The sequence below is a fragment of the Watersipora subatra genome, chromosome 8, assembly GCF_963576615.1.
Source record: "Watersipora subatra chromosome 8, tzWatSuba1.1, whole genome shotgun sequence".
Lineage (NCBI taxonomy): Eukaryota > Metazoa > Bryozoa > Gymnolaemata > Cheilostomatida > Watersiporidae > Watersipora > Watersipora subatra.
The window spans coordinates 60,086,075-60,113,616 of NC_088715.1; the positions used below are offsets into that span (position 1 = coordinate 60,086,075).

At 34.6% G+C, this 27,542-nt stretch overlaps 1 protein-coding gene across 1 annotated transcript; it reads left to right on the forward strand.

Moving 5' to 3' along the window:
- Window positions 1-1,364: 1,364 nt before the first annotated feature.
- Window positions 1,365-24,839, forward strand: LOC137402807 (RNA-binding protein 25-like). The gene is made up of 3 exons (XM_068089314.1): window positions 1,365-1,475; window positions 12,715-12,852; window positions 24,561-24,839. The coding sequence occupies exons 1-3, from the start codon at window positions 1,365-1,367 to the stop codon at window positions 24,837-24,839; spliced, it is 528 nt and encodes a 175-aa protein (XP_067945415.1).
- Window positions 24,840-27,542: the final 2,703 nt, after the last annotated feature.

The following is a 27,542-nucleotide window of genomic DNA, read 5'->3' on the forward strand; positions in this document are numbered from 1 at the left end:
GTTTCCTGCAAATCATAATAATCAATATATGAGTGTTGAATTGTGGCAAAAATTGTGATGAAGTTTAATGCACATTCTCTAAGGTGGTCATTATTTGATCTTGGATAATCCTAAAACGTAGGCCTAGGGTCTTTTCTTCAGACCATCGTTGATGCAAGATAGGCTGTACTAACAACTACTTTATCTTACAGCTAGTTAAAGTTTTATTCAACATAACTAACAAATAAATTTCAGCTAGTTTGACCACAAGCTTTGATTGAACTTAGACTTGCAAGGCTTCACAAAAAAGAAACAAAAGCTTTGTTCTAGAGACCACAGAAGCCAATGAGTTTGTTATTAGCTTATCTCTATGATATGATTCTCAAGTAAGACAAGCTTGAATTAAGAGCATGTTGTTATCGTACACTGTGTCATTGTGGTTTTAGATATACGTCATGCCTATTGTAAACATACAAAAAATTTAAAATGTCAATCATTTTAAAATTTAAACTCTTCAATAGAACCTTTGTTACAAACATATTATGTCAAAGGCAAGATTTTAAGAGAGGCGGACAAAATGCAGTGGTTTTGTGTTATTTTGTGCTGTAATGTTTGTCATAATCAAAATTTATCACATTAGTTGAAACTTTTCATTGGCTTGACTATCAGCTGCTCAAATAGCTTTCCCAATATTCAAAAATATACAGTTGAGTAAAACCTACTACTCATACAAATTTGAGCAAGAAATAAATTAGGTTCTCACTTAGCTCACCTTAGTGTGAGTGTTTGAGATGTCAGCATGTTTTATAACTAAATCTGCAAGTCTTCATCTTAACAATAAAGCAAAACCTGCTACAGAAAAGCTTTTCTGCTTTGAGTAGATTTTGGAAGCGAGGAAGTTCTTAGCACACTTCAGCGCTGAGAGAATTATGTGAAAACCAGCTTTGACTTAGAAAAAGGCTGGGTAACTAAACAATAGTGTCAAGCTAGATGGAGCAGACCTGCCCAATTTTACGAAACACAAGTGTTTGAAATCTCCGTAAAATGATTAGCTTGTTTTTAAAAAGATGGTAAAAGAACAGTTAGAAACCTCAGCAACATAGAAAGAAAATCAAAAGTATTTGCTCCGCACAGAGATTAGCCTAGATATTTGCCGAAAAATCCCAAAATGTAGGCTTGTGTTTGCCAAAACAATACATATCAGATAGTGGCTAAAATTCATGCACTGCCACTGACTCATGTTTTGTCTGAATTGTTTTTGATAATTAGAGGTAGTTACAGGGTACACAGAAGCCAAAGACTATTGAAGTTGTACTGAACTTTAACTTCTAGAGGGCTATATCAAACTACACGCAACGTTTTATTCTTTACGACATTTTCATAACATGGGAAAAAAAGTGAAAAAAAAGAAGATTGAAAAAGAAAGAGAAAAAGAAAAATTGAGGAACAGAAGAAGAGAAGAAGAGAGGGAGAGAGAGAGGGAGATGGAAAGAAACGTGAGGAGAAAATTGTAGGCATTAACTTAGAGATTCAGATCCAATATTATTGTCAACAAAAAGCAATAAATTTAGGCCAGATATCAATCATACACACTAGTGGCAATTAATATAGACATGTGGAAACCCTTTAATGAACTATCACTTTTTTGTATTATTGCTTTATCTAATGATCGTTAGGAACTGCCAAGTATATCCTGCAACCAACGGTCAACAGATAGTTTAATCACATCCTATACTACCACGCAACATGGTTTATTGGCAAAATTCCATAGTTACTTGGCTCACATAACTTGTTTTGTGCGGATCAGCGTCAATGGTGACCCTTTTGTGTTGTATCTAGCCAAATAAGGAAACTCAACAACAGCAACATCGATACGGAACAAAGATTAGAAGTGTTTGCATCCCATACCAACGTAACAGAGTTTCAAAATATTGATCTACATGTAAAATAGTGCTAATTTTTACCAATTGCAGATACTTATTTGCTGCTAATAGTTTATCACATGGTGATCAACTGTGGAAGTTTAAAATTCTTCACTTTTGCTTTAGTTTAGTGTTCTACAGGCTTCACTGTCTTGTCTGTATTACTTGTTACAATTACAACTAGGTATGCCCATTGCTTGCTGCAGACATCAATCGTGGTGAGTATCGGTTTACCTATCTTATCAATCGTTGTCTCTAACGTGGAATTTAGTCTCATTTTTTATTATTTCAGATGTGCTTTTTTATGCGAAAATGTACTGATCTACAAATCAATTCCAAAAAAAAAATGTTCCATTTTTAGGCGCCATCTGATTTATATTTACTTTTACACTGACAATCCCATATGTAATAGCTATTTGCACAACTATTTTTAGATGTGGCAAAGTGCTTGACTGGTGAAGTGGTAGCGTGCTTGGATGGTAATGTCAGTATCTGGGTTCATTTTCTGTGTTGCTACCTTTTCTCCTAACGTTCTTAGCACTGCTTCAGAAAGGCGGACGGGTAAATGAACGGACACAGCTCTTATTATAGTAAAGACTACTAAGCGAGATGATATTTTCAAGTGTAACAACTATACATACAATTATTCCACAATGACAGTAGATGGTCGTTTAGTGCAGTTGTTGGAGTGCCGGTCTACTAAACGAAAGGTAGTACACACCGAATCTTGTACAACGGAAATTTTGTCTAAACTTTTGGTTTTGGCTTTGGACAGACAGACCATGGTTGTATTATGGTAAGTATTTGGTATTTGTCCGCATGTGATCATAAAGGTATCTCACGCTGTGTGAAAATCGGTATTGCATTCAAGTTCTTCCTATACGGACACATGCCTTGACACGGGCGTCAGGACACATGCCTTGACACAGGCGTCACGCAGCCAGTCCTGTACTTAATATGTATTTTTCAGAAACATGATTTGCTTGCCAGCCTAGCATAGCACTTCGTAACAGGCTTATCTAGGTGTAGCTACATTATCACTGTATGGAAATATAGCAAATGACCTGCTTTTAAAAACGGTTGATCCTATACTTGTGGCTTCAACTTGCATTGACCTTACTAGCAGGTGTCACTTTTATAAGAAAAAAATTAGTACATAAATAATATTAGTCTGTTGGGCTTTGCAGATTACTGTCATGCTGCACAGACTTTTGTATCACGGTAACAGCGGCACAAGTACAAATTGGTCAATGCTTATTTTCTTACTGATAGTATTTTACCTTAAATTGCCTGCATAATCAAAAGCAGTTTACTAAAAAGTACAGACAAAAATAACTTAATACAATACTGGTAATTCTTTATAACTGTACTTCAAGCATTTCTGGAAAATTCAAAATACATTATAAATTAGCAAATGAACAGCAGCTCACGTCATTAAAGTTTATACTGATTCAGCTTGAAAAGAAAATAAAATTGTTAACGGTGCCATTTGTTTTGTACAACCTGCTTTCACATATGCTATGGCACTATTTACACCGGTTATGCTAAGACGTGTAACAATAAAATAATGTCAAATTCAAATTTAAAAAACTTTTGTGTAACTTTTTAAATTCACCCTTGGTCAGTTTTAAATTTAGAAAAACAAATGCTGAGCTGAAACTGTGCTGCATTTAGACTCGTGTCTATCAACCTTGATCACCTTGGGTAAAGTCCAAAATATTTATCATTCTTTAATAATATGGGTCTAGTTTTCTGGCTATTGGTGGTAAGCAGGATTGAAAGCAAGCACTCATATGAAAAGACTACAACTAATAACATCGATGATATTTTCACCATACGATGAGCAGCCACAGATCGAAATGAATCTATTTTAAGCTCAACACAAATTCAGTTCGGCCATTTCTCCATAAGCCAAAACAACCTAGCACAAACTTAAAAAGTGGGTTGGAAGTTTTACTTGGCACGCATTTACCTTCATTTACGCTTACCCATTCTAAAGGATGGTCCATATTGTATTGCCGTAAGTTGGAGTTGTCTTTTTGGCATTTATTATCGACCATGTACAGCGTAAACCGATAGCATCAACAAAGCAACATGTATATGTCGGAAAAATTTGTAGCTGTCAAATTCTGTATAACGTGCATCGCTCCGGCAATAGTAAATTGCGGCCACAGAAAGCTTGATTCATTTCTGTGTTTGGTAGTTGTGGCGGGACTAGTATTTAATTCGAGCGCATGAAAATAAAGCTGTCTTTTCGATGAAAAGTTAAAGAGAAATGTGAGAACACTACATCATAGAGTATTCATTAATGCAAACACGGATGGGTTTGTGATAGCGTGAACATTGTTATCATTACCGATCACAGAAGTATTGCGGCATCACCGCTGAAATATTATGATATAGTGTGACAACCAGCATTAACACAACCTATCACACGCAAATACCATTGGTTGCCAGTATAGTATAGCGCTTGAGCACTGCTTAAGAATGACTGCTACCGAATAAAATGCTTCATAAAACCATTTATTATGGTTTCCATAAATATTGAATGCCAACTTTTAAAATGTAGATGACAGCCAAAACATGCTATTGGCGTTGCATCACAATGAAACCAGCTAAGAATGTTTACAGGAAAAAAATGTGGAGTGAGCACTTGACACACTGCACCATACCACAGGCTATCTAATTCTATTGTGATGTATGATCTGCTTGGTTGTATGGAATACTATTGTGTTAAAAATATTTTGTTTAAGCGTTGCAGATACACATTTCTTTATCAGTCCTGAAGTTATGTAGTAACAGCAGAATTTTTAGCATTCACATTTGTAATGCATTTGGAAAAAGTTTATTTTGGCCTTTTTGAAACAGCGCTGATTGCTGGCATCTATCAGTGACAGCCATCAATTGCAGTGAGAATGACAGCTACTGCTTCAACATCAATATTTTGGTGTTGCTGTTTTTGACGATGTAACTTTTGGATTTAATTATTTTAGAGCAGAAGTTTAAGAATAAGTTATTGATCTTATATGATCTTAACGAGTTTTATTTTATTATATGTCATTGAATATCTAAGTAATTAGTTTACTCATGTTAGTTTTTGATATGTACGCATTTGCATTTTTCCTTTTCACCTTTTTTGCTATGCTTATAATCAATAGATGTATTTATTCTAAAAAAAATTTGTTTTATTCCTTTCACCTAAAACAGCTCCTGCAGCGACTGCAGAAGAATTTTCCACAATTGGTAATGATCTGGCAATAGTTTACTTTAAAATGTTTAAACTAATTCTGTTCAAAGCATTAAGAAACGATGCCTAAACTGCTGCGCCAAAACGACTGATTCTCAAAAAACTCCATGGTCAAAAATAGAGATATCGAAACCCTGGAGCCAAAACATCAATGCAAAGTAGTACTATTAAAATCTTTTCTACCTGTCCCTACCCGCTTCCACTTCTGCTAAACTTCTGTAATCATTAGTTCACCTTTTTCTACCGTTTTATCCGTTTCTGACTTTTTCATTGTACAGTGGTGTGAAAAATAAACGAACCACCTTATAAAACTTGATCATTGCTAGCGTTCAGCGCTCTAAGTGATTAAATCCCTCATTAAGCTCTTGTTATTGAGTAGAACCTATACACAGTATACATCAAAAGAAAGCTTAGAATGAGTAGAACTTGATGAAATTAATTTTAGCTTAAAGCAACAATGTTAGATAAGTTTTAAAGAGAGTCAAAGTTAGCAATTATTTTTGGCATTTTCACTCATTTTGAATAAAATTAAACCTCAATTTTATTTATGTTCCAACTTAAAGCAGTGATGCTACTCAGATCAAAGACGTTGTGTGAAACAATCCTCATGTCATTACGTTTTGCACAACAGAATAATTTGTCTTTGAAGTTGCTAACTTGCTATAAAAGTGAACTTCTAGCGTTGGTAGATTCATTCAGTCAAACCTCGACATCATGCGTCGTCATCTTACCGAAGCAAAGCGAGCAGTCATCGTACACCTTTACCAGGAACCGTTTGATGGTGTTACAAACAGTACTTTTAGCAACCTTTACTTCTTTGGCAATCTCCCGCTGTGATTTGCCTTCCTGGTAAAGGTGTACAATGACTGCTCGCTTTGCTTCTTTAAGATGACGACTCATGATGTCGAGGTTTGACTGAATGAATCTACCAACGCTAGAAGTTCACTTTTATAGCAAGTTAGCAACTTCAAAGACAAATTATTCTGTTGTGCAAAACGTAATGACATGAGGATTGTTTCACACAACGTCTTTGATCTGAGTAGCATCACTGCTTTAAGTTTGAACATAAATAAAATGGAGGTTTAATTTTATTCAAAATGAGTGAAAATGCCAAAAATAATTGCTAACTTTGACTCTCTCTAAAACTTATCTAACATTGTTGTTTCAAGCTAAAATTAATTTCATCAAGTTCTACTCATTCTAAGCTTTCTTTTGATGTATACTATGTATAGGTTCTACTCAATAACAAGAGCTTAATGAGGGATCTAATCACCTTGAGTGCTGAGTGCTAGCAATGATCAAGTTTTATAAGGTGGTTCGTTTATTTTTCACACCACTGTATAGCATTGACCCTGACCTTCACTAGTTGTCCTTTGCAGTTGAGTTTAGATAACCTGCTAGCAATGATTTTTTTGTCCAGTCCTTTAAGGTTGCGATTTTATAACATGCATGTTCACCAAGTACTAATTAATAACTGACAGCTTATCTCAGTGAAGCTCTATCAAACCAAAAAGCATTAATTTTAATTACCACTTGGCAGGTTAGTCGTTTGGTCAGATATGTAGTTCTTAGTCTTATGACAAAAAGACTCATCTTGAATCTAGGTGAAATAAATAGGTGGACACCAAACATGAGCTCACCAAGCTAATTACTTAGGCAGTGTCAAACCTACGCAGCAGCTTGAAGCCCTTTTGGAAATTTTACTAAAATAAGAGCTGTGTTGGTTTGTTTGACCATCAGTCTGAAGTCAGGGATGGATGTTGTTAAAAATTATCAAATCGGGCAGCTTTTTAAACTAATGCATTCAGCTTAGACGCCAAGTACGCTATTAACTACACCGCCTTGCATATTTTTAGTACAATTGCACACATACTTATAACATATGACGACCTCTATCAATACGCCAGACCATTAAGGTACTTTTCTTTATCACGACAAGAGCTGTGTCTAACTATAAGAAGCCATGGTTAAAGGTTGGAAAAAACGATAGCGCCATACAGGATTGGAACTCCAGTCCAATCCTGAACTCATGGTCAGAAAACACTGACCACTGCACCAACTGGCTGCGCACTGATACTTTAGAATAATTGTACACAAATTTATTGCATTTGATGATCTCTGGAGGCACACTATACTGCCAGGGTACTATTACTATTTATTTAATATATCCGGGTTAATGCAGACTTGCTGTTTTACCGTCTGCACCTATGTATAACAAACTGAATCTAAGTGGCTAGTTTAACATTGCCAAGGCCGGCAGTGTAAGCACTGCTATTTTATGTGCATTTTTACAGGGAGCCAAACACAAAGTTAAGGATTTACACATAGTTGGTAACTAAAAAACCCTGAGACTAAGTTGTAAGAAACGATTTAAACTTCATATATAACCAACTGTAAATGTGACCAACTACTAAAATATAGGAAAACATTTAGAATCTTATTGAAAATGAAAGAAAGCAACTGATGGAGACCTAGAGTTGACCTTCTGGCTCTAGTAAAACATCTATAGAAATACAAAAGGGAAAATCTGAGGAGTTCGTCACTAAAGGCTAGTTCATGCTATATTGGTAGCATGTCGGTGTTAATCACACAGTAATTCAATAATCGCCTGTAATAACAGTGTTCAAAGTATTAAAGAGCCATCCGCGTTTACATCAGCAAAATCTACACGACATAGTACTCTTGTTATATAATAAGGCCATCGAAATGACAAAATACTAACTAGTCCCTTACGAACTGTCATATAAGAAAATATGGATCCAGCAATCCCCGATGGCCAATCACCATAGTTAAAGTGGTGCGCAGTGTGCAGGGTGTTGTGGGTGCTTGACAAACTGATGGGGAATTTTGACAGCTGAAATTTTTCAAACATCACTAATTGGCCTCAACAATGCCATGGGTTTTCGATGCACATATTCGACAAATAATAGTCAAGAAAACCACGCTCACATATTCTGTCATGACATGAACCAGCATAAAAACACGCGTTTTCAAGAACAGATTTCTACTGGAAAATTTTACTATCCTTGGCGAAATTATTTTCAGCTCAATAGAGACATAAGACCAGACATTTGTGGGAAAAGTTTGAATTTTGCCAAGTAATGATAAAGGGCTATCAAAATCTGGTTACTAACCCAGAGAGTACTTTGGGTTCTTTCGGTCTCATCTGCTGTTACCACTACTGATGAATGCAACGGAATTGATATTGTCCTTTGAGCTCCTGCTAACTGCAATGATTCTAATGTTCCTAATATCGGTGATGTGTCACTTAACCTTAGCCACACAAACTTAAATTGGTGTCATCTGCAAGATAGAAGTTTTTGAAGGTGTTGGTTAGCTGACTGTCAAAATTATAAGTCAATGCTAATCACAAACAAAGATTTTAGGCTGCCGGAGTCACAAATGAGATAAGGACCGTATAAAACAAGGCATGTTGCATACAGGCTTCCTGATGCTTGTAACTATCTAGCAGTTTATATCAAGGAGATAGGAAGTAACTTTACAGTTTTTCAAAAAGTACCTGGGGGACTCACCAACATGGTGTTTGTGACGTCTTGAGTTGACAACTATGTACACAGGCTCGCACCTTGACTAGCTATCCTATTTTGCTATGAGCTCTTGTCTCTATATCTTTTCTCTTTTAGTCAAATAATAATACTGCATGTAAATAAAACAAACAGGTAGAGAGGTAACTAAGTACAGAAAAGCTTACAAAAAACATTATGATCCTGAGAATACAGTTTACCTGCTAGCATCAACTAACACTACCATATCTTTGACTGACAGTGCGATAGACTCACCATTATATGTTACAGCTGACTTTCATTCATTCTACTATTTTATTTTATTGTTTGATTTTAACATTAAACTGATAAAAATTATATCCCTTATTCTGTGATGATTTTGTACATTTTACCAGAACACAGTGGTGCAGTAAAATATAGTTCAGGATGTAGTGTCGTCACAAGATTGTTCGCATTCTAATTAGGATTGCATACTGTATGCCTATGTTTCTCTGATGTTATTTTGTTACTATGCAAGTTTTGTTATCCGCAAGATATAAATAGCAACAACTTGCAATTCAAGCGAGCCAATACCAATTTATAGCATGCAAACTTTTATCGAATCATTTTAAGCCTTTTTTGCACTTCAGTCATTGGTACTTCAATTTGACGAGACAAGAGCGCACCACTTTGACCTCTGGCATAGACTGTCTTCATTTCTTTTACAAAGCGCTCATGTTTATTCACAACATTTAAATGTCCATTGAGCTACTTACCACACAATAACCCAGCGTTCACACCATGGGAACATTGTGTGGAACTACCAGACACCTGAAAACAACAATCGTAGTTCCCTTTTATGTAACTAGGTTACTAAAAAGTTAGCACAGATTACAATACTGCATCTCATTTCAAATATCACATCGGCATATAAAGTAAGTCTACAGATCACCAATAAATTTAATAGTACTTATTTTTATGCTGAATTTGTATCTTTATTTGGAGGAGACTAATATAATCATGAATTTTTTACAAGAGATTCAAATTTTTAATACCAATGAAGTGGTTGCCTGCTAAAAAATATATGGTACTTTAAGGCATTCAGTGAAAAGTGTACAGTTTTTAGTAAGAACATTAAGAAACTGTACAACTTTGCAACGGTTTAACTGTGCAACTGTGTAATTGTGCAACGATGTAACTGTGGTCTAGCCGTGCCACTGTGCAACTAGGCTACTGTACGCCTGTATGACTATATGACTGTACAAGTGTGTAATGGTTGTGCGACTGTGTGACTGTGCGACTGCGCAGCTGAATGATTGTACTACCGTACAGTCGTACGAAAGTACGACTTTACAACTTTGTGACTTTGCGACTTTACAACTTTACGACATTACGACTTTGTAAGTTTAAAACTTTAAAACGTTATTACTTTGAAACTTCAAAACTTTAAAACTTTGAAACATTAAAACATTACAATTTTAAAACTTTAAAAGTTTCAAACTTCACGACTTAACGACTTTACGACTTTACGGCTTTACGACATTACGACTTGGAAAGTTTAAAACTTTAAAACGTTATTACTTTAAAACTTTCAACTTTAAAACTTTACAACTTCACGAATTCACTACTTAATGACTTAATGAATTAACAAGTTAACGAGTTAACAAGTTAATGACTTAACAACTTAATGACTTAATGATTTAACGATTTAATGACTTGATGACTTTACGAATTTACAACTTTACAGCTTTACAACTGCATAACTGTAAAAGTGTACAACTGCATAAATGTATAAAACGTAAAGCTTTGCTAATGCAAGCAATGCTAGAAATAGCATGACTTCACAGCAATGCTTGAAAAGGTATGCTATTTCCGGCATTGCTGGATTTGCAGTAACACTTATGAATTATTTTCATTAGGCTGCTCTACTTGCTTCATTATGTCATCTGTCACGAAGTTGCAAAAACCTTTCAGACGTCGTAACCTAATAGATTTGGTCTAAAAACCTTCACTCATTTATGTAAAAGCTAAAAATTGGGCAGACTTAGTTTTTTTTATATATAACACTATATCATATATAATGTTATATAAGATACATTTGCGGAATGTATTATATATAACAGTAATATACTGATGGGTCTTGTTACAACATCAGGATGTTTTTATTGCAATTCAATGTGAATCACCTTACAAGGAAATGGTACCAGCTACAAGTAAACATATCTAGCAACAGAGTTTGGGATAGAGTAATATTGAGGGAGGAAAATTAACCATGTATGGATACAGCTCTGGCTATTAACTAACAGATAATAATGAGCTGGTAAGATAGTAACTCTGTCATTAGCAGATAATCTTGAAAATTGCTAGTGCTTTTGTAAGCTCATACCTTGTTATCAATAATCAATAATCAACTACTAAAAGTTTGTTCAAGTGTGCGCATGTTAGTGTAGGAAGGCAGGCGTTTGCACATAAATGTGGAGAGGTCTATATGAGAGGTGCCTGAGATGACAACTACAGTGTAAGTGAGTATATGTGGATGTACCTAAGCGAAACCATCACAAAGGCTGCCATGACTTAGTGTTTATTCTAAAGTATCTACTGAGATAAGGAATTATTTTCAGTATTTTGTCACGATTTTGGATGCAGTTTGTTGTATTAATGTTCAAAGTATTTGAGCAAATAAAGAAGTGAAGGAGACAAGTTATGACAGCGATGTAATAAGTTCTTTGCATCATAGCACAGCGAGTTGAGATATGAGCCCTTGTGAGTAGCTGGTAACTTAAAGCAACATAGACACTCTGTCAGAGAGTACAACAGGCACATTTTGGAGGCCCTCCAAACATCTCACATTGTTCAGTTGCCGCAGGGGCACTGGAAGATTGTAGAAAGCTGATCTGTGCCAAGCTACGGGCACATGCTGGTCAGATGTGCAGCCGTGGTGTAATATGTAAAACGCTGTAGGTGATATCAAGGAAATTATTAAAAAACTGAGTCTGAACGATGGATTTTAGATGTAAGATTAAACGAAATGCCACCTTACCATTAGATTGGTATGCAAAAAGTTTGGCACTGGATTTTTTTTTGTTCATTTTGTTGTTGGTGGTCACTTTTGATATATATGAATAAATCTAATTTTTTCATTGCGTGAGAGATTGCGTGTGCGTGAATGTGCGTGGGTGCAAGAGTGTGTGTGCCACTTTGCAAATACTTTGCATTTTTCTTGTTTTGACCAAATTTGTTCAAGCTTTACATATATACGCTTTGCGCTTTCCGCTTTTTGCCAAGTTGCCAAAAATATTTGTTTGAAATCTTTGGGTTGCTTCTGAGTGTCGGAGTCTCAAACACTCACCTAAATGAAGACTAACTAATTGAAAAAATTTGGAACATGATGGGGCCACTGCTACCTAAAATAAAAACTTTATAACTTTTGTTCAATGTTGCCGTGTTAATCACTAAATTTGTATTTATTTAAAGAATAAAGCATGAAAATATTGTCCTGTAATTATGGTGTCACTAAATAGTTCAAGTCTAAAGGTCAAAGCATGCAGAGGCTTTGTCCCGCATATTGGCATGCTATCTAGCTAGCATTGACGTTAAGATAGAACGCATAGGAGCAAAATAAAAACCAGATGCTTCCACAAATGCAATTATCAGTGACACGATTTTAGTAAAAAATTTCTAACTACTCAAAAAAACTATTTTATCCTTCACCATAAGTCTTCAGACCAAAATAGAATAACTAATAATGAAAATAATGAATAAGTATTATTGGCAAAGTTGATCTCTCGAGCAGATTAAAAACAGGGAGAATCATATGCGAGTTAGAATAAAGCTGTACTCAGCATTGTATTTGACAATTCTTCTGTTTCCTCAAGCCATTGTCTAACTTTTTAACCGCCGGCTGATATTATGTCTTGTTAAAAATCCCTCAAAGACTGATCAAGATGTCTGCTTAGCAGAGGCTGTGCGCATTTTTAAGAGCATTGGTGCACAAGCGATGGCGTTTAAAAGATCTTGAAAAAGATCTGTTTCTGTGACCTTGAATAGACCTGTCTATATCTAGTCTTGCAACCCCTCAGTCGGCACGGACACCTCGCTAGCTAAGGAGTTGCATACATGTCCAGTTGCAGAGAGCAGTTTAAAGTTGGCTATCATTACCAGTGAACTTTTTGGGAATGGAGACCCAACCTGTCATTTACAGGTCAGGTGTTCTGGACTACTACATCACAGCTGCTGTAGCTTTAATATCTGTGATAAATCTAGCTGCAATAAATGTGACAAAACTCATTAAAATATAATTATACTTTCTGTCGTTTGTAATTATGTTCATATTTCAAAACTTTTCAATCAGTAAATCTGTATAAAAGAAGCCTTATGCTGATAGGACCACCTGTAGCAAATTGCTAAGGGTGGTCATTATTCCTTCAGGTCATTTCCCTGACCACTATAAATATGGCAGATGTTCTTTTTAGGTCAAGCTTTGGCGACTATCGAGATTAAATGCTGGTACTAAAAGGAAAGCCGTCTGGGAATTCTGCTGGTTAAACCAAAATAATCAAATATTTTACTAGGTTTCTTTCCTAGTTGCCCCACAAATAAAATTCTTCTCAGTAAAGTCCTAGTTTGAAGATAAAAGGCTAAAGATGAATTTCTTATTTCTAGGATAAATACCAAACACATTACCAAAGTTTTTAGATTGCACAACTGATTGTTTATGTTTCTCATGACCGCAGCTGTACCTAAGTGGTTTATAATGCTGAAGTACGTCATCAATCAGCCCCCTCTTATAGTACTAATGTGTGACGGAGAGAACCTCATACCCATCTGCTTTCTATTAAGCTAATTTTTAAGCATTCAGTGGTATGAGAGGTGATGCAATGAAGCCCATATGGTATAAATAGAATTAGATATTCAACTAATTTATTTTCATGCCTGATTCACATTATTTCATAGACCATTTTTTACTAGGGCTATTTAAGAACAAGTGAGGCTCCACCACAAGGAGCGCCATTAACAGAGCTGATAATCTGTTCTTAGCCAATCTTAAATTGATCTACACTGTTTATTGACATGCCGTGCTTAGAAACATTAGGCAAAATTATCAGTTATTAGAGTACGCTAACTTGTTCTACATAAGAAAATCAAACAGCAATCACTTCGCTCCATTATTTTGGCTAAATGAATCAATTGTTTTAAAATTGAGCAAGTTTAGACCGGTGTCTGCTCACTTTCTTAATGTTTTTGGTCAGCATAATATAAAGATTTTTTGAAGTTCATTTCTTTGCATTCAAAGATTGTTGTCTTTCAAATACATCATTTCTACAAGTATAAATAATTTATGCAAAGTTTAATCTCTATATTGCATTCAAAATTCTAAATGGCCTAATGTGCGAAGTTGGCGAAAGTATTCAGATTTGATTTCAATGATGAGAATCTGATTGTTTGCTCTAAAACTATTGTTTTTGCTTTTGCCACGCTTGAGACAGAAAATAGCATTTAGGTTTATCTTCATTATATATGTTAGTATCCATGCAGTCTAGCTTGTAATAATATATTTTTACTCAGTAATACTTCAAGGTGGTTGACTGCTGCAGGTGTTTGAGGGACGGTCTACCAAAGTGATAGCCAGAGTTGGAGTCTTTTTGAAATCAACTTTTTATCCTAACCTCTAACCCTGGCTTACCGCCAAAAAATAAGCAGACAGAAGCTCTTCTTATTATAATAAATATACATTTTTATTTTACTTTATTCTAGATATATAAAATATAGTATTTTCACATTGTAGACCTTGCTAGATAGAAAAAAATCAAAAATGTAAATATATATTAACAATAAAAATGTGCGATCCCTATAACTCACCATAACATAATTGTAATTGTGGACCCTAAACCAAGTGAAAGTGATAAGAAAAAATGAAACGTTTTTGATATGAACCAATAATACTACAGCTACTGTGCAGCAATTAGATTAAAAAGTTAAGCCTAGTTATTTATTTGTTGAAGGGCTAAAGAGTGTGTTTGGGAAAACCTTGAAAAGAATTATGTCATTTACATGTATTTTACTGTTTGTATAATGTATGTAAAATCTCTGTAATGTAAACAATTTCGAAAAGTTGTTTGTTGTGTTGTGTGTTGTAAGTTGTATGCTGTAAGAGCGTCTATTGTTTTCTATGGTTTAAACTGCTCTAGAGCTTTGCAAAAAGTTGTTTTCATATTTGCGAACAATTTTTGTTACTCTACTGTTTGACTACACCTCTGTTTACTATGACTGCACCTCTGTTTACTATGACTGCACCTCAGTTTAATATGACTACACCTCTGTTTACTATGACTACACTTCTGTTTACTATGACTACACTTCTGTTTACTATGACTGCACCTCAGTTTAATATGACTACACCTCTGTTTACTGTGAGGTTCTTTGTTCATTGTAAAATTTTATCTTGCCATTGATGGCCGCTTGTCTATTGTCGCATCGCTGCCAGTCAGGTCATGACCCAATGTGCTCACTGCTTTAATCACCTTGTTTTTAAAATTGCCAAATGCTTCCATATTACAAGAACATTAGTGAGCCTTTTACACCGGAACAACTACCACAGCCACATAGAGTTTATTACTTTTCCAAACCGCTGACCGTGTCCTCACAGTTGCAATATACTCTGAATCACCATTTTCCTTTTTGTTTTTAGCATAGGTTTTATCATTCTTGGCATTTCAGTCTAACACCTCAGAGAATGAGGTTGTACAGAATTTCTGTTTCTGTTCACTTACTATTACTGTTTTTAATATTCACCCAGAGAGACATACTTATACATATTTACTCAACCACATTTTAACTCTCTCCTGGATAAGGTGATAGAGGTATGTACTCATTATAAGTTTGTTTTTATTCAATATTGACTTTTTAAGATTCTTCAAATATTGTTTTAAACATTTGATGTCATATTGATATTATATGTACTCTTGTTATCATATAGCATTCTTGTTTGCTTTATTTTATCTTTATGTTTCATATTATAATTTGTAGTTTTACGGTGTCTACGTCTATAACAGCAAATAAAATTATATATAACAAATGACACCCGTTCGAAACTCCACGTTGTCTCTGGGAGGGCAGTTACAGTTTACTATGACTACACTTCTGTTCACTATGACTACACTTCTGTTTAATATACATGTAACTACACCTCTGTTTATTATGACTATATCTCTGTTTACTATGACTAACACCTCTGTTTACTATGACTACACCTCTGTTTACTATGACTACACCTCTCTTTATTATGACTGCACCTCAGTTTAATATGACTACAACTCTGTTTACTATGACTACACTTCTGTTTAATATAACTACACATTTGTTTATTTTGACTACATTTCTGTTTACTATGACTACACCTCTGTTTACTATGACTAAATTTCTGTTTAATATAACTACACATCAGTTTACTATGACTACACCTCAGTTTACTATGACTACATCTCTGTTTACTATGACTACACCTCTGTTTACTATGACTACACCTCTGTTTACTATGACTTCACAGCTGTTTATTATGACGGCACCTTAGTTTAATATGACTACACCTCAGTTTACTACGACAATTTAAATCTTTTTTTCATTTCCTATGATGTAATAAAGGAATCTGTATACGCCATAAGCATGAGTTTGATTAACTTTAGAAATAGAAGTACTTTTGCATGATCTACTTCATTAAACTCAATTCAAAACTTAAAACTAGCCATCTCAGCGATGTTGGAAATTGGGTCTATACAGGTTATTATAGCTTGCTAGCTACGCATTGACCTGAGTACAAATAGAATAGAGCGATCTCTCAGCTGTCGCAGTCAATAGGAACCAACACTGACCAAGGATGAAAAGCGAAAAGCCACTTAGTAGTGTCTGCCCTTCAGACATTAAATTCAAAACAGTACATATTTTTGGGGCCAATTTAAATGAAAGCAAATGTACTTCATAATTAAGGTAATTGGTTTAGGGTGTTATACTAAGCCTCAGAATACATCTGTAAACTGATGCGCTTTTTTCGATAAAAATAAAGAACATTCAGCAAGGAAAAATCATTTGTACAAATATTATTTGCTAGTGTAGCCTTAGATAATCAGAAAGCTAGTGCAGCAATGCTTGTTTTGCTGATCTAGGTGTTAATCAAAGGGGCTCACAAATTTGCAGTTTGCTTTTGTTTTATTTAGAGTATTTGCCAGTTTTTGTTTTTAAAATTTATCCTACCTTAATGTCACTTGGGATAGAAATAAAGCTATGTAAAATTCTTGGAAGCTCAAAGGCGATGAAAGGTGAAGGAAGAAGTAGCGGAGAGACTCAGTACAAACATTGACAAAATATGTGACGTCAGACTTGGGTAATCTACCTATAAAGTCTGATAGGTTTTAAAATGCTGGTTTTAAAATTTAAAAAAGCTCTACTGCCCACGGAGATATTTTTCACGTATTTAAAAGGGCAACAAAAGTCTGCCCAAAAAGAAGTCATCAGCGGGAAGACAAAGAATAAACTAATTTGAACTCTGTACACTTTGCATATACTCACTTGCATGATACATGAATGCCACCTGCCAGTAAAAACGTAGCAGGAACTTATAACCTGTTGCTGACTTGAGTTTTATTTTGGTAATTTTATTTAAAATTTTAATTCATAAACATACTGCACGTTTTTTCTAGTGTTCAGTAAAAATTATCATTTTAAAAAGGCTGCACTCAGCCTACATGCAAGCATATACACTAGTAAGGTTTTTTCTAGTACCGTGATAATTTGAAAAAATGAAAGTTTTAGCCCAATGCATTTTTTCATGATAAATATCTCAACACTTGAAAGGCCTTACTACTTTTTGACACTTTTTTGACAATTTTTATGATAAGCACATGAAAATTAGTGAAGGATCAAAAAAATGTCAAGCCATCGTACAATGTTATTTTTCAACTTGCAATACATCAAAGAACTGAGTATACTGAGGTGTGGAGCTTTGTATAAAAATAATATTGCTATCAAGTTTTGAAAATACAAAAAGCGATGTTTGCTTTTTTCAAACCAGTTTTTATTTAACATCATTGCTGACTAATAGCAGATCCTCTGCACTAAAACACCTAGACCGTCAACCAATGGTTGAGCTTCTACCACATATTGACCAACAATCTTAAATAAAATTATATAAAATTACATTTATAATATTATAGTAAAGATTTAGACTAACTTAAGCTTACCGGGGTTGCTCGGGGCTTACTCAAATTTATTGGGTAATTATTTTTATCATATGTGCAACGCCAGGCGCAAAACTATAATAATATAGTATTTAATACTGCATTAGATCAGATTATACTGTATTATTATATAATGCTGTAGTATACCATACCATATCATATTTTACCATATTATACAGCATGATATTATAGTGTATCGTATAATGTTTTATTTAAACAGTATAAACATTTAGCCGTGATCTGTAGTAAAGAGCTACTATTAAAATAATTATCACACATATTTTCATTCATATATTTTTTTCTTGTTTTGCATTCTTTGAAAGCTTCTATATGCTTTACAACCTTAGAGTAGTGGAAGTAAAACGTTGGCGTTTTAGTAGTGTTGAAAGAGTGCTGGAGGTAAGGTCCAATGTCCAGTTGCAATGTCCAGTTTTACCAGCGGTCACCAACATGAAGCCTGAATGGAGACTACACACACACTAACAATAAACTGTATCCTTACAAGTCATCATCGATGAACAACTCAGAATGGCATTAATATAGTTTTATGACCCAAATCATAGGCAATTTATGGTTAACAGCCTGTCTGAAAGATAAGAAGACATATGAGCTTTTAGTATTTTGCGTTGAAGAGCAGCATCCTTGTTTCTGAACCCTAATAAACATTTCTCAAAGATGCTGGTGTATAACATCCATCATAGGCAAAACAGTTTCTGTCCCTTACTGTAAATTCCTTAGCTAAGCTGTAATGCCAGCTACCTGATTATCCCTGATTTGCCTTTTTAGCTTTCTAAGTACAGTAGATGATTCTACGACATAAATAATTTGAGAGTTTAAATTCCAATGATGCTATGTTAGGCGAACAGCAAAATACATTGCCAAATCCATTTCAATATCTTCACAAACTCACCCCTTGGCCCTTCATATACAGAGAACTAAACATAATTTTTCAATTGTACCACAACTGCAGTATATTTTTGTGTGTTCAGTTTTTCCTCTTTTTTCTTGTTATTTTCATTGCTTGTTATGTTCATTGCAGTGCGTGATTACAGTACTTTCATCGTCAGTTAGAAGGAGAGCACAACTTCAATGTCAATTTACATTGATTTTTTTACTTTTTTTACACAGCAAGGTTTAGACTTTTCTTTTAGACATCGAAAATTCATCTCAGAAGACAAATTTTGCTGAGATGCAAAATTTGTCTCCTGAGATGAATTTTTGCATACAAAAAATTCTCTCAGGAGACAAATAAAACATAAAATTGGAAACTCATCTCTGACACAGCTGGTGGCAACACAAAGACAGAGGCGAAATTATACGTTCTTATATGCCAAATTGCCTTCTGGAACAACTATTCTAACAGTATAGGTTGCTTTTTGAAAACTATTGAAATTTGTATAAAAATATCAGTGTTTGCCTGTCTGTAGTTCGTCTGTCCAATTATAGCCATAAAATTATAGAAACAAAAATTCTGCTTCACACTAAAGTTAAACTCAAAACTTCCAGTTCTGCCGACAGATACGCTCTCAATCACACCACATGTCTAATAAGCCATACTATGAAACAGTTGTACCCATCATACTTATTACATCTGACAATCTTTGGTGTCGTTTGGCAAAAATTACACAATTCGCTTTTCAGTAGCATGCTTGAAGTTTAAGCTTGTGTGGGAGATCACACAAAGAAAAACTTTTAGCGTCGCTTCAGAGGAACAAACATGACTCTTATTATAGTAAACATTTAGACCAGCAAAAGTTACTCAAATTTGCTGGTTACAGAAACTTGGGCAATTAAAAATAAATTTTCCATGCAAAAACCTTTTGATTACCTGTTCAACACAAAAGGTTTAGCAAAAGTATTTATATTTGTAACTAGAAAAGCCTTTAGTTAGCAAATAAAAATTGCAAACACCAAGCGTATTAAACAGTTTATAGTTACTCTTGCACTGCGAAATTGTTCACTTGTTTTGACAAACTTAATGTTTGCCAACAGATGGCTGACTCACACTCAGTATTTTGGAAGTAAAAATTAAAGATTTTGGCATCAAGATTTAATCTAAACTTTCTTGAAATTAGCCAAAATTGCATATTAGTAATTGTTAAGAGTGGTTGCCCTCAATGAAAGTGTTTATGGATTTTTGTCATAAAACAGTGTATCAAGTGTATCAATGTGCTTTAAAAATGACTCGCATGCTGCTGGTTACCTGATCAAATACTTAAAAAATTTTTTACTAGTAAAATAATTTATTCTAGTATATTACAAAAATTTATGAAATACGGAGTAACATGCAGCAAAAATATGTTATAACGTTTTCTGTTTAAATTATTTGTAATTCAGGCTCAATAAACATGATGCAAGTTTAACTGCGTATTCAGAGAAAGCTGACAGGAGCGATATATTGGCTAAGCTTGTCTAAGTTTTCAAGTACTTCCTTTATTAGATTGACTTTGTTATTGCATAAGAGCTCTCGTAATACAAAATCGTTTACGTAGAAAACGTTTTGTGTAACATTGGTAAACGATTGCATCAGAGTTGATCGTAAGCATTGCAAGGTTGATTAATAGGCTTCAAACTGAGAAATGAGGAGCCAGTAGAATTACTAGCTGTATCAATAATATACTAACACTATGACAGCTCTGAACAATAGATTTATAAATAGATTCGTATTTCTGAAACTCGTTGAATAGTTAGATAGTTGATTCGATTCTAGCAGTGACAATCGGAGCAATGAATCGTATTTGTAATTTAAAAAAAACAGTGTATTTTGTTTGCAAGTAACTAATTATAAAAGTTATGAAAAGAAATTTTTTTTCTAAGTGTTAGGTGTAATGAGTTTCTGATAAAAATCATCCTGTGCAACTTTGTTTAAGAGTCTCCCACAATGCATTGTCATGTGTATTTTGTTTAGATAAAAAGTTATGTAATGGGATGTTTTGAAATAAATTTGGTTACAAATTTTTCATTGAGTAACTTAAAATAAAACTGAATTTAATTACTATTAAATTAAATTACACTTAATATTACATTAAAATTGGCAAGTATTGTGAATCCTTGCTAATTTTAATCCTACTTATCAGCAATGTTTTCAGGTATTTTAACAACTATGCTTTTAACTTTTAACTATGCTTTTCAACCTATATATACACACAAGGCTTTTTGGTGTTAGCAATTTTATCTGATGATTATAGCTTTGCAATATGAAACTACTAATAAAATAGTTTTAAAGTAAACCTGACCTTTCATCTTGCTTATTTTTATATACCTAAATTTATGCAAACATGTATAAACAAATTTTAAATGTATATGCATGCTCACACACAATTACCAACTGAGGTGATTTGGTTTTTAGACGGCAAGTTTTGGTGATTTTATATTTCACCTCTTTCAATCTACATGTACTTTACGGCTATGTGTTAAACTTGCTCCAGTGCTTCCGGAAGCAGACTCCAAGGCAGTCAGAAATGACCAAGAGATATTTTGCAGGTTTTAATATGTCATCTGACAGGGCTCTTCCTTTAGTAGGAAGATTGCTATGCACAGCCTGCCACTGACATGTCCACTGACATACCAATTACTACCTTCTCCAATTGACCAGCCCCTTAGTAGGATTTCAACAAAAACTAATCACGGAAAACCAATTCTGCTGTCATTTTTACAAGTTTATCATGGCTAGTAGCAGACGTACGGAGTAAAAGGCAAATATTTAAAAGAGGATTATTCAGTTTTTGCTAAATCATTTGACACAAATTTAAAGTTTGTTCAAAACTTGGAAAGATTGATGAAAAATTAATAAATGTTGTTGTAGAAAAAAACTCACACACACGTCAAATCTGAATTAAACCCTAAATCATTTGGCGTCCTGACAGCTCAAAATCCAGTGATTATTTGAAAAGTGAGCAATAAAACTGACCAGAAGGCACGAGATTATTTTAATGGTACACACCAAGCACAGCGACAGCTAGTACTTTGAACTATTATAAAATTCTACATTCTATCCTGGCATTCTAGTGGTTTGTGAAAGATTGCTAGGTTTGTCAATAAAACGCAGAAAATAAACATCTGCACAAGAATTCTAAACTCAGAAGATTAAAGAGTGACACAGTGGTTAGCAGTATTCGTTTACCAAGCATACTTGCCAAGTTTCCCGGTTCAGCCGAGACCCTCTAGCTTTTTAAGTCAGTCTCCCTTTTGCACAAAATCTCCCGTTTTCCTCCAGCTTTTTCAATAAAAGTAGGGGTTTAATTTTTTTACTTGTTGTTTTCCCTTTGTTGACTAGTTGTGAGCCCTCATCATCATACAAAGTTATCAAAAATGAAACAGATCGCTATAAAACCGTATGTTTGCCATAAAACCTGGGCTATTTATATTTAGCAACATTAATGTCTAACAATTTGCTCTACAGTATTTCATCAATAAACAAAGATTATACACGGAGCTGTGACATATCGTTGGCAAACGATATAGTAGAGTACCTAAACATTGAATAAAATTGTGGAAGGGCATCCTATGTAGGTTCCAATGAAAAAAAAAACTTCAAAAAGAATTTTAGGCTTCAGATTCAACTACTACATTTACCGTCAATCTCACACGTTTTTTCTCAACTACTCGACAAGTATGTTACCAAAGTATTAGCCACAAGTTTGAATGTCTCACGATCCCAGCTTCTGTCAACAGCCAATCATGGCTTTAGAATAATAAATGTTAGTATTATTATAGTGAAGATTATACAATCAACATGTAATAATGAAATCACTAAATTCAATTTAAACTTGGTTCAGAGAACCTTATAGAGAATCAGCAGCAAGTTTTCTGCTGGCGTTGGCCATCGAGAAAGCTCAGCGATCTGAACTTGTTTGCGGTCCTTGGCGTACGTTGTAGAATGTCGCCGCTAGTGAGAACCATTCACAGGCATCCAACGCAACCTGAAGGCATTGTACATACAATTTCCATGATTAAGATTTTTTGGTTAAATCCGTATTTCCAATTATAGTAATGGAACTAATATGACCTTGTTGCGGAAACATATGTTATATCTTAACTCTATGCGTAAAAGTTATTGTTGTCTAGAAGCAAACAATTCTTTAATTTCGGGATCACTGAAGGTACGGTAGGCGCTGAGAACATAGAGCCTCCTCAGGTACCACTGGAGGTCACAGGCACACCACCGGCTGTTCTTGGTGGGATGAGAACCAGGCTTTAGAAGCAACTCTCAGTGAGTCATCAATTCAAACAAATCATTAAAGTTAACGATGTTAACGATGTGTTGTACACTTGGAAAACTGTTTAATAAAGTTGCAAAGATGTTGTAAATATTTAACAGGTTGCTACACTGATAAAAGATTCATTTCTGATTTTATCTCTTGATTTTGCGAGTAATCATAGATTCTATACCTTTTATTAATGTAAGTATGCTGTGAGTTTGTGTCCATCTGTCAAAATTTTGTTTTGAATAACTCTTTCCTTTTGTAGGAAATTCTATTTGTCAGCAACTTTTGAGTCTCCGCTTTTCCATCTCGTCTTTTATCTTATCACGTATTTATTTAATATCTATATTTCTTGACACATTGCTATCCTTCTTAAGACCTAGCTAGCTTTATGTTTTTTTTTACTTTATATCTTCCTGTCTTTCCTCCTTTCCATTTTCCCATATTTCATTTTCCCATTTGCTCATTGCCCTATATTTGCAAAACCTTATTTTTTTTACTCTCCCTGTCCAAAAGAGTCAATATTTTCCAATGATTTGAGTGAACAATTCTCCCACTAGTTTTCCTAAGCCCAACAGTTTGTTCGTTGTTTTTATGCATTGGTCTTTTTCTCTTCACCAACCTTGCTTTAACTCATTGCTCTAGATGAGTTTACTTTTTTAACTTCTATATTTAGCAGACCAGACAACGTCACAGTGTTCACTCATCTTTGAAATGACATTTTCTTTCGCTTAGATTACTGCTACACCTTTTACTATTATGCGTAAACCACGAACAACAACCGCTTACAAATATAAGTGTTGCAACTTAGATGAGAGCATGTGTACTTACAACAAAAGCTTGAAAGGTTCTATAGCATCGCTAAGTATTCAATCACCAACCCTTGCTTGGTTTGTATAGAAATGCTTAAAGCATAACATGCTTGAAATAAACAGGAGTTCTGCTTTCATTTCTTGTACCACACTTCCACCTTTTCTAGCTTGGTTTTGGCTACAGCTACCATTTCCTATATTTTCCATAACACATTTGTGTCTACAGAATGGATCATGAGTGACCACCAAGACAGCCTTCCTATTTACAGCTCCTTGAAAAAGGGGAAACAGAATCGACTTAGACTAAAATGCAAAGATGAAGCTAATTGTTATTTGTTTTCTCAAAATAAAGTTGAGAGAACTAGATACACACAAATGTCAAGAGAAGGTCAAAAACCTAGTTGTATGAAAGTCAGTGAAAAAGCCTAAACCATGAGACAGCATTGTCAAAACAATTTAAAGAACAGTCAAAACTGTGAAAGAAAGAGAGAGAGAGAGAGAAAGAGAGAGAGAGAAAGAAAGAGAGAGAAAGAGAGAGAGAGAGAGAGAGAGAGAGAGAGAGAGAGAGAGAGAGAAAGAGAGAGAGAGAGAGAGAGAGAGAGAGAGAGTGAGAGAGAGAGGAGACGGAGGGAAACGAAGGGAGACGGAGGAAAACGGAGGGAGACGGAGGGAGACGGAGGGAGACGGAGGGAGACGGAGGGAGACGAAGGGAGACGGAGGGAGACGGAGGGAGACGGAGGGAGACGGAGGGAGACGGAGGGAGACGGAGGGAGATGGAGAGAGACGGAGAGAGGCGGAGAGAGACGGAAAGAGATGAAGAGAGATGGAGAGAGACAGAAAAAGACGGAGAAAGATGGAGAGAGATGGAGGGAGAGGGAGAGAGACGGAGAGAGGCAGAAAGAGGAAGAGAGAAAAAAAGTAAAACAGAGAGACATTGAGTGAGTGGGTAAGCGAAAGAAAAAGAGACTTTTTTCGACGTGGTGCATAACCTACTAAGCTAGTTACTTGGCAGTTCTTATCTACCTCTCAAAGGTTTTTGGAGTAGTTAGCATGACTACTTCATGTTTTTGTACTGCTCCATGATAAAACTGTGAAAGAAAGAGGTCACTTCCTATGCTTGGTTAATCAGTTATGAATGAAGCTTTTTAAACATGATGGTGTTAGAAGCGTCATTACAGCATCGAATTTACAAAAAAAATTGTGGATTGTCTTGACTTCACAAAAGCATTACACTCATTTAGAGTTTTGAGCAATTCCAGCCAGCATTTCACAAAGCGGTTGGACTCACGCTAACCGTTTCCCATTTTGTTATCACGGTGCCCGGTCAAATGAGTTGCCAAGAATGAAAAGTACATCCTTTTTGTTATCACTTTATTCATTCGCCTGCTTAAAGAATGCACTGTTAACTGACTCAGTCATTATAACTAACTTCTGGCAATGTAAACTAAAGGTAACTTGGCTAACACCAAAACAGCTTGGTAACCTTGCGACTGCTCAGGACATCAGCAAAGAAAAAGCTTTCTCCATGAAAGCCAAATAAAATAATTAACAAAACCTCTTGATAAATAACAATAGTTGAAGTGAACATCAAACAAATTTTTTTATAAAACTGTTAAAAATAATCTGTAGATATTTCATTCCTATTTCTAATATGACAGATTTTCATCTTTATAGATCACATCTATGCCTGAGTAAGACTCAGTTCTTAGTATGGTCTCCTGTTTATAAGATTTGTATAGAACCGGTTTATGTTGCTAGAGTGATAGTATTTTTCAAGGCTTCTTTATAACTTGAATTTGTAGTCTAGAAAAATGTGTATTATTAGAATCATCATGAAGCAATCAACTCAGTCAAAATATTCTATCGCAAACCAAATATAGCTGTACTCTTTTTGCTTTAGACAGCTTCTAGTGGAAAGCAACTAAAAAGCCTTTGTTTATCCATCGTTTTTTTACGTCCTCACCCTGTTTGCACATGCACTCGCCCATGAAAAGCTGTCATCTTTGTAGAAAACGATCGTCATTCTCTTGATTAATAGTATTTTTTGGTGTTGTTTTGAAACTAAAATAAAAAATTTGCAAAACAAAAGCATTGTTTGCAATAATTATTTGCAGAAGCTTCGTGTTTTTAACGATAAAAGTTGTCCTTAAAGATGGCAGACAACTATAAAATGACGGCACAAAAAATGAAGGATTGCTGGTAAATAAATTTTTAAAGCTATATTTTGTGATTTGCAGTAATACCGACATTTGTTAATTGTACGTCTTTATGCTAAATTGTAACAAACTGTTATAACTCCAGACTCAAAACTTACATTTCGATTTAATTTCGATTTTCATGAGAAATATGCACATTCTATTAGATTGAATTGCAGTTATTCAATAGTGAATTAAACATACATCATTCATAAAACATCTTTCATCCCTCTGCTCATCATCTGCTGCTAACAGGGTTCTTTGGGTTTCAATAGTGTTGTATACAGCATGCTCAGTCAGACAAAGTCAGAATGCATTCTAGATGACACCGATGCAAGCAAGATCTCTGTCCTCTTTGCAATAGTTTTCATCGTCAACCTGTATATCTAATTCTTACTGAGATTGGTTCCCAGATCAGCACAATGGTTGTTTATAAGACATGGCAGCTTGCGTTTACATAAAACTGTACCAACAGTAATTGCGCGATCAAACTATTATGGAAGCTAGAAGTCATTTAGAAAATTGATGTTTGCCACATAAACTAGAGTTACTGCAGTTATTCCGCTACCTTTCCAGTTTTGGCTTTAATTTTCTTCTGAAATATGGTTTTTTGCTCAAAATCTGAAGCCACTGTCAGCAGCTAACAGCAATACTCACCGTGTAGATTTCTATAACCTGTCATTAGTGCTTTATGGTCCATATGAAAAGCAGTCTATGAGGAAAATATATGGCTTAAAACAGTTAACTTGTATATATAATAGAGTATACGATTTCGAGAGGCTCTCAACTTCTATTACTAAAAACACTCATTAGCAGGCTAGTCAGAGTTCTGCATATGTTTTTTGTTTGAAAAAAAACAGTTTTGCGCAAGTATAAGAATTTGATTTTAAAACTTTTTGACATTTAGTGGAAAAATACGAATACCAAATGCAGACCTAAGTTTATCATAAATTGACAGATGGGTGGAAGCAATCAATCATGACAACTTGTTTACCAATTTTTGCAATCAAGGAAAAAACTGTTGATTGTGTATTTTTTTCCGTTCAGTTCAGTAGGAGTTCAACATAACATAGATTTACTTTAAATATTGCAATTTAAAAATTCACAAACAGGAAAATTCCAAAAAAGAGGTTTACTCATAGGAAGTGTTTTATTTGGCACATATTAGTAAGTTTTTATTAGTGTGTTGCTTGTTTTTCATAGACTGTGGTTTATTGAATTGGCTTGATTAAAAACAACTATACAGAGACATTTATGCGCCTATGGTAAAGTACTTATGAGATTCATACTATATCACCAAACTATTTGTTTTATATATTCATGTATCTATGTATTATGTATTTATATATTATGTATTTCAATGTATTTATATATTATGTATGTTCGAACAAACCTTTATAACAACTGACCCGGACTTTAGTTAGTCATATATTTTAGTGTGTTGATTGAC

Bases quoted from the DNA above. Each gene is read 5' to 3' on its own strand.
- LOC137402807 (XM_068089314.1), top strand. From the start codon at position 1,365: ATGGGAAAAAAAGTGAAAAAAAAGAAGATTGAAAAAGAAAGAGAAAAA. The intron at 1,476-12,714 runs GTGAGGAGAAAA...GTCTATATCTAG, and splicing joins AGAGGGAGATGGAAAGAAAC to TCTTGCAACCCCTCAGTCGG. The intron at 12,853-24,560 runs GTCAGGTGTTCT...AAACGGAGGGAG, and splicing joins ACCCAACCTGTCATTTACAG to ACGGAGGGAGACGGAGGGAG.